Raw genomic sequence first — 6978 nt, forward strand, 5'->3', positions numbered from 1 at the left:
CGCGGCCGGGGGGACAGCAGCAGGGGGGGGGGGTCAGAGCGGACGCAGCGAGCCCTGTTCCCCGGCGGGACAAAGCCCCGGGCAGCCCGGTCTCACCCGCAGCGCAGCCCCGGCCGGAGCCCCGCGGAGGGCCAGAGCCAGAGCCAGAGCCAGGGCCGGGGCCGGGGCCGGGGGCGGGCGGTGGCGGGGGGCGCGGCGCGGCTCCGCCCCGGGCGCGCTCCCCCCGCCGCCGCCCCGGGAGGGAGGAAGGAAGGAAGGAAAGAGGGAGGGAGGGAGGATGACAGCGCCGTGAAGAAAAGCAGCGGGACCCCGCTGCCCGCCGCCACCGGGCGAGCTCGCCCCGCCGCGCGCCGGGGAGGTGAGCGGCACCGACGGGGGGGCCGGGGCGGGGGTCGGGCCGGGGCGCGGAGTTGCGGGAAGTTGGGCGGGCGGCGGGCGCGGGGGCTGCGGGGCTTCGCGGCCGCCCCCCGCGCCGGCTCCTTTGTGCCGCGCTCCGGCCTCGGCCGCTCCTTTGTCTGCGAGCGGGGCGCCCCGGCCCGCCGCCGCCCCTCGCCGTGCCTCGCGGCGGCCGCGGCGGTCCAGGCTCGGTCCCCGGGGGAGAAAGTCTTTCCAGCGCACGAGCGTCGGAGCAGCTCCGCCGGCCGCTTATTTTAGGAAACAACAACAAAAAGAAAGAAAGAAAAATGAAGGACGGGCTCTCCCGCTTTAACACGGAGCCTCTGTCCGAGGAGAAATGCGTCTGGCTTGAGGAAAAGACTTACTCACAGCCCGCCGGGCGTTGCATCATCCGCCGGTCGGTCCCGGCGCGGGAGCCTCGGGAAGTTCTCCGCGGCCGCTGCCGTCCTGCCCGCGAGCTGCTCGGGCGCCCTGGCGTGTGCCGGGCCCGGTTTGCGAGGCAGCGCCCGGTGCCATGGGCACTCCTGGGGGGGCCTGGGCATCCCGGCCCGGCCCGAAGGCTCCGAGCACGGAGCGGGGAGGAGAAACCCCCCTTCGCCCGTGGGAGAACGGGTCCCGCCGGACGGGAGCCTGGCGCCCATCCCCTGCGCCCGGAGAGGGTCCCTGGGAGATGCCGCACGTCGTTTCTCACCTCCAGTGACTTACGGCGTCGGATCCCCCATGACAGAGCCGGGGCTCGACTCCGCCATGCTCCCACGGCCGCTGCGCTGCTTTGGTCCGGGACCGGCCCCCAGGCACTGGCGTCCCTGCGCCGGGAGGACCCGGGCACCCGCTGCAGTTCCCCGGGAGCAGGCTAACGCGTTTCTTTCCTAGCAGGAACCCTCTGTTTTTTAAGCACTGCCAGCCCTCCCCGGAGGCACCTGGAGGGCCGCGCGCTGCCCATGCCTCGGGGCTGCCAGGGCCGGGGTGGCATTGCCGGAGGAGTTCGCAAGCTACGGGCAGCTCCACGGAGGAGGAGCGCGGGGCTGCGGGAGGGACGGCGAGGCCGCGTCCAGCGCCCGCACCCCCCAGAAAGGACTTACTGAAGCGGAGAGACGCGTTTGTGGTTCGCGGGGCGAAGCGGGGAGGAAGGCTGTTGGCACAGCAGCCAACGCTGTGCCGGCCGGCGCTGAGCAGACAGCACCGCGCGCCTCTCCCGGGGAGCCTGGGCTGCCGCCGAGCGCGGCCACGCTGCCGCGCTGGGGCCCACGGGATGCTCTCCGCAACCGGGGCGCCTCTGCCCCTCGCTGCGGGTAGGAGCAACCCCAGCACCTGCTTGCACGGAAAACCGCGGCGCGGGGAGCCGGGCGAGCAGGGGGCTCCGCAGAAGCGCGGGCAGCCCCGGGGCGGCCGAGGCCGGCGGGCGCTCGGAGGAGCGGCGGCGGGGCCGCGCGCGGGCGCACAGAGCCCCTCTGTTCCCGCGAACAATGGGCCATTTGTGACTCCAGGGCGGCCTCGGGGCTTCCTTCGGCGCCGCGCTCTCCCCGGCGAGGGAGGCAGCGGCCCGGGGACCCGGCGGCACGGAGCAGCGGCGGTGCCGGGCGGGCGCCCAGCTCCCCAGCAGGACGCAAGCGCGTTCGGGGGACGCCGGTGCTCTTGGCGGGGAAACGCCAGCTTGCAAACGCGAGCGGCGCAGGGCCGCTCTGCCGCCTCTTCCCAGCCCGCTCCCTGCGTGCTTCAAGCAGGTGATGCCGCCAGCCCCAGGTGATGCCGGCAGGGAGGACATGCAGCGAGCACCAGCTGATAGCCAGCACGGACACCGTGCGCTTTGGCGCGCGCGAGTTTTGTGCGTGACGCAATGCCTGGCAGCGTCTCCTGGCCCGCGCCCTGCCCAGGGCCAGCGCTGCTGCCGCTCGGCCGGGGCATCTCCCCAGCCCGGCCCGCGGCCCCGCCGAGGAGGAGGAGGAGGAGGAGGAAGCCCTCCCAGGCTCACCTCCTTCGCCCTTTAAAACCGACACCGATAGCAGGGCGGCCTGCGCGAGGCCGCTCCATCTGCCCGAAGCAGCCCAAGTCTAAATAGACTTTCCCTGAGTCACCAAAAGTCTGGCCAAGAAGCCGGGAAGAGCAAACAGCCTCACTCGCTTGGCAACAACACCGCCCGTCCAAACAAGCGGCTAAGCAACAAGCAGCACTAAGTGTAGGCAAACGTGGATAAAACTGCACGTGCTGCGTGTGCTGCAGAAACGCGACATCGGCCAGGCTGCAGCCTTACCGGTGGTGTGCTTCAAGTGAGGCCCTGCTTCAAGAAATCACGTAATGATTTTATTTCAGACCATTCTCCTGCCACGAGCCTTTCCGCAGCGTTTTGCATCGAGCCAGTCCGGGACGCTGCTGCATCCGCAGCCTCGGGCCACCCGGCTCCGGTGTCCCCACGCGCTCCTGGGCGCGAGGTGCCACGCCACAGCTGCAGGCGGAGGAGGAGGAGGAGGAGGAGGGAGCTTTTGCCTCTGTGGTGGGTCTGCCCCGGCCCTCCCGAGAGGGTTTGGTGTCCCCTGGCTCTTCTCGGCGGCTGCAGGGCCCAGGCACGTAAATAAAACAAAAAAGCCCCGTAACGTCACGGTTGGGCTGAGAAATGCAAATGGGAGGTGGTGGAGGGAGGGAGGCCCGTGGAAAGAGCCCCCTCCTCGGCATCTCTCGCCGGCTTTGCTCCTCGGCAAAGTCTCCCCTCCCCGGAGCGCGGAGGCGAGCGGGGCAGCGGTGCTGCCGGCAGCAGCTGGGTCCAGGCTAACTCGCACGCAAAAACCTGGCGCCCGCAGCGTTACGCCGGGCGGATCAGCAGCTCTCCCGCGCCAGGATCAGCCGGTGCGTAACTGCGCATTAAACCCCATTCGGGAATCCCGGCAGGAAGACGCTTCTCTCCGTTAAGGACAACCACCAGTTTCCCTGGGGAAATGCTTACGCTATGCAAAAAGCAACGGCTGGAAACGGCCAGAAACGGCAGAGGGGAGTTAGTTTCGGGGCAGTTTGGGGAAGCTGGCGCGGAGGAGGACCGTTGCCTGGATTAGTCCGCCTCCGACGGGTCGGCTGCCGGCCGATCGCTTCTGCGGAGGGAAACGGTCCCCAAACGTACCAGCCCTCGGAGGAGACGTCACCGCAGGCAGCTTCACGCCGCCGGGGCGGCCTCGCTCGCCCCGAGCATCCCACCGCCGCGGCCGCGGGCGGCAAGGAGGGTGGCACAAGCGGCAGCGGCACGTGGGAGAGCGGAGCCCCGCGCGGCGGCACATCCTCAGCGCCCCGGCAGGAAGCGACCCCCACCCGCGCGCTTCCCCCCTCGGAAACCTGCCCGCTTTCGTTTTAGCCAGCCTGCAAACGCCGCCGAGAAGGAGAACGGAAGCAGGGCGCTGGGTGCCCCGGCTCGGCCGACAGCCCCGGGCTGAGAGCAGACGTGGGCTGGCAGGAGCCTCGGCACTCGCAGAAGCGCCGCCCGGGGCCGGGCTTGGCGGTGGCGGCGGGGCGCCGCGAGCGAGCAGCTGCCGGGGCGGCGAGCCGGGCCGGGAAGCCGAGGGATTGGGTTTCCGAGCTGGCGGCGGCGGCGCTGCCCCGAGGAGGTGCGCGGAGGGGTCTCGTCCCAGAGCTGCGTTTCGGGAAGCGCCGGCAGCGGCTCTCCGGCTGCGGGCGCTGAGCCCTCCTCTCTCCCGCAGGCGGAGGGAAGGGATGCCGAGGAGCGGAAGATGCCTCCCAGATAGCCCAGGCCACGGGGCGCCGGGAGGGGAGCGCCTCTGAGGAGCGCGGGGACTTCGCGGGACACGAAAGCCTTGGCCGCCTCCGCCTCTCCCCATGGAAAGGAGAGATTTCCGGGACATGTCGCACTGCCTGAAAATGAGGAGCAAGTACGCCGTTCTGCTGGTGTTCGTCGTAGGGCTCGTCATCATCGAGAAGGAGAACAACTTCATCTCGAGGTAGGACGAGGGGAGGGCAAGTCCTCGCTGCGTCGGGAGGGCTCGGCCTCACGGGACGCCCCAGCCACCCTGCCTCTGCCCCTTTCTCTTGGGCTGCCAGCCGCGCCGCGGTTCGGTCCCTGTCCCCACGCGTGAAGGCTGCCAAAGCCTGCGGTTAGGCGGGGCTTAACGCCGCCTTGCTCCCTCGGTGCTACGGGGAGGGCTGAGCCGCAGCCGCTGCGGAGGGTGCCCCCGGGGCACGTTGCGGTCCCCTCTTCTCCAGCCGCTTGGGGCCCCGCGGTGCAGGGTTTCGCCTTCGCCACGGGCTCTTCCTCCTCCTCGCTGCCCCAGCCGCCAAGAGCGCGCGCCCCTCGCCCCACTGCGTCCCCGAAACCCCGGGCGGAGGGAGCGGGCGGCGCGGCACCCCCGGGCCCTCGCCCAGGCTCTGCTCGTGGCCCGCAGGGTGTCGGACAAGCTGAAGCAGTCGCCGGCGGAGGCCAACGGCACGGACGCCAGCCTGGCGCCGGCCGAGAACGGCTCCCTCGAGTCGCTGCGCCAGCTGGACGCCGCCTTCTCGCGGCTCCGGACCCGCCTGCGCAACGTCACCCTGGAGCTGGGCGGCGGCCGGGAGCCGGCGGAGACCCCCGGCCCCGGGCCCGGGCCCCGGCGGCACGTGCTGCTGATGGCCACCACCCGCACGGGCTCCTCCTTCGTCGGGGAGTTCTTCAACCAGCAGGGCAACATCTTCTACCTCTTCGAGCCGCTGTGGCACATCGAGAGGACGGTGACCTTCGAGCCGGGGGGGGCCAACGCCGTGGGCTCGGCCCTCGTCTACAGGGACGTGCTCAAGCAGCTCTTCCTCTGCGACCTCTACATCCTGGAGAGCTTCATCTCCCCGGTGCCCGAGGGCCACCTGACGCCCTTCATGTTCCGGCGGGGCTCCAGCCGCTCGCTCTGCGAGGAGCCCGTCTGCACGCCCTACGTGAAGAAGGTCTTCGAGAAGTACCACTGCAAGAACCGCCGCTGCGGGCCCCTGAACGTGACGCTGGCGGCCGAGGCCTGCCGGCGCAAGGAGCACCTGGCGCTGAAGACGGTGCGCATCCGGCAGCTGGAGTTCCTGCAGCCGCTGGTGGAGGACCCGCGGCTGGACATGCGCATCATCCAGCTGGTGCGGGACCCGCGGGCCGTGCTGGCCTCCCGCATGGTGGCCTTCTCGGGCAAGTACGAGACCTGGAAGAGGTGGGCCTCGGAGGGGGCGGCCCCGCTGCACGAGGACGAGGTGCAGCGGCTGCGGGGCAACTGCGAGAGCATCCGCCTCTCGGCCGAGCTGGGGCTGCGGCGGCCGGCCTGGCTGCGGGGCCGCTACATGCTGGTGCGCTACGAGGACGTGGCCCGCTCGCCGCTGCAGAAGGCCCGGGAGATGTACCGCTTCGCCGGCATCCGCCTCACGCCCCAGGTGGAGGAGTGGATCGGGAAGAACACGCAGGCGCCCCAGGACAGCAGCGGCATCTACTCCACGCAGAAGAACTCCTCGGAGCAGTTCGAGAAGTGGCGCTTCAGCATCCCCTTCAAGCTGGCGCAGGTGGTGCAGAACGCCTGCGCCCCGGCCATGCGCCTCTTCGGCTACAGGCTGGCCGGCAGCGCCGAGGCGCTCACGAACCGCTCGCTCAGTCTGCTGGAGGAGACGCCGCCCTCCTGGGTCACGTAGGCGCCCGCGCCCCGCCCCGCGGCCGACCCACCGAGCGAGCGACGGGCACGGGGGCCCCCGGCGGGTCCCCCCGAGGCGCCGGGTCCCCGCGGCACGCCCGGGCCGGCGGCCTCCGAAACGGGCTCCCCGGCTGGCCCGGGGCACCGCCGCGGCGGGGCCTCTGCACCAAAGACAGACTTTGGTCCCTAACCCCCCCGAGACGCCCCCTCGCCTGCCGAGGGGTCGGAAGTCGCCGGCGGCGGGGAGCCGGACGGAGCCTCCCGGGACGCGCTCGACGGCGAGGCGGCCCCGCGGGGCGGGACACCCGCCTCCCGCAGCGATGCCTCCGCCCGACGGCGGTCGGGGCCACGGATCGTGTCCGGCTGGAGGAAGCGAGGAAGAGGAGGACGGAGGCGAGCGGAGGGTGACGATGCTGGGCACCTGCCCGCGTTACCCCTCTCGCCCCAGTCGGGGAGGACACAAAGACGAGACAAGCGCCCCAATAAGTAAAACCCAACCAAAGCCCACACGCAGCGGCTGCCCGGGGCCCTTTCCCCGGCCGGGGCAGCGGGAACGCCGCTCGAGGCCGCTGCCGCCGTTTTGTGCCTTTCGGGGGTCGGGCCGGGCTGCGCGCCGCGGTGGGTCCGGCGGCAGGCAGCGGCTTTGGTGCTACGGCCGCGATGCCGCTGCGGGAACGGCGGAGCCAGACCGGACGCGCTCCCGGGGAGGGTCTGAAATAGCCACGCGGACGTTTCTTAGCGGCAAGCTCGGCCACCCCACCCAGCCGTCCCCTTCCAAGACCTGAATTCTGGGCCTGCACACCAGGCTAGATGGTACCGTTTCCTTTTTTTCAAGAGCCGGTTATTGCTGAGAGAAGCGCAGAAGGAGCAGCAAAGCACTCGCATCCTCCAAAGAGGGGATTTAGGGGGAGGTTTTTGCAGCCTGGAAGGGGAGCTGCTCGTGAAAACCATGCTGTGC

The 6978-nt window shown here is 71.1% G+C and overlaps 1 protein-coding gene across 1 annotated transcript; it reads left to right on the forward strand.

Moving 5' to 3' along the window:
* Positions 1–194: 194 nt before the first annotated feature.
* Positions 195–6170, forward strand: CHST3 (carbohydrate sulfotransferase 3). The gene is made up of 3 exons (XM_064513631.1): positions 195–358; positions 4077–4334; positions 4776–6170. Exons 2-3 carry the CDS (start codon positions 4213–4215, stop codon positions 6019–6021), a joined length of 1368 nt encoding a protein of 455 aa, XP_064369701.1. The 5' UTR covers positions 195–358; positions 4077–4212; the 3' UTR covers positions 6022–6170.
* Positions 6171–6978: the final 808 nt, after the last annotated feature.

The sequence above is a fragment of the Dromaius novaehollandiae genome, chromosome 6 (assembly GCF_036370855.1).
Source record: "Dromaius novaehollandiae isolate bDroNov1 chromosome 6, bDroNov1.hap1, whole genome shotgun sequence".
In the NCBI taxonomy this organism is placed as follows: domain Eukaryota; kingdom Metazoa; phylum Chordata; class Aves; order Casuariiformes; family Dromaiidae; genus Dromaius; species Dromaius novaehollandiae.

Excerpts from the sequence above, each read along its gene's own strand:
- CHST3 (XM_064513631.1), top strand. The coding sequence starts at position 4,213 with ATGGAAAGGAGAGATTTCCGGGACATGTCGCACTGCCTGAAAATGAGG. Across the intron at positions 4,335-4,775 it reads GAGAACAACTTCATCTCGAG|GGTGTCGGACAAGCTGAAGC; the intron begins GTAGGACGAGGG and ends CGTGGCCCGCAG.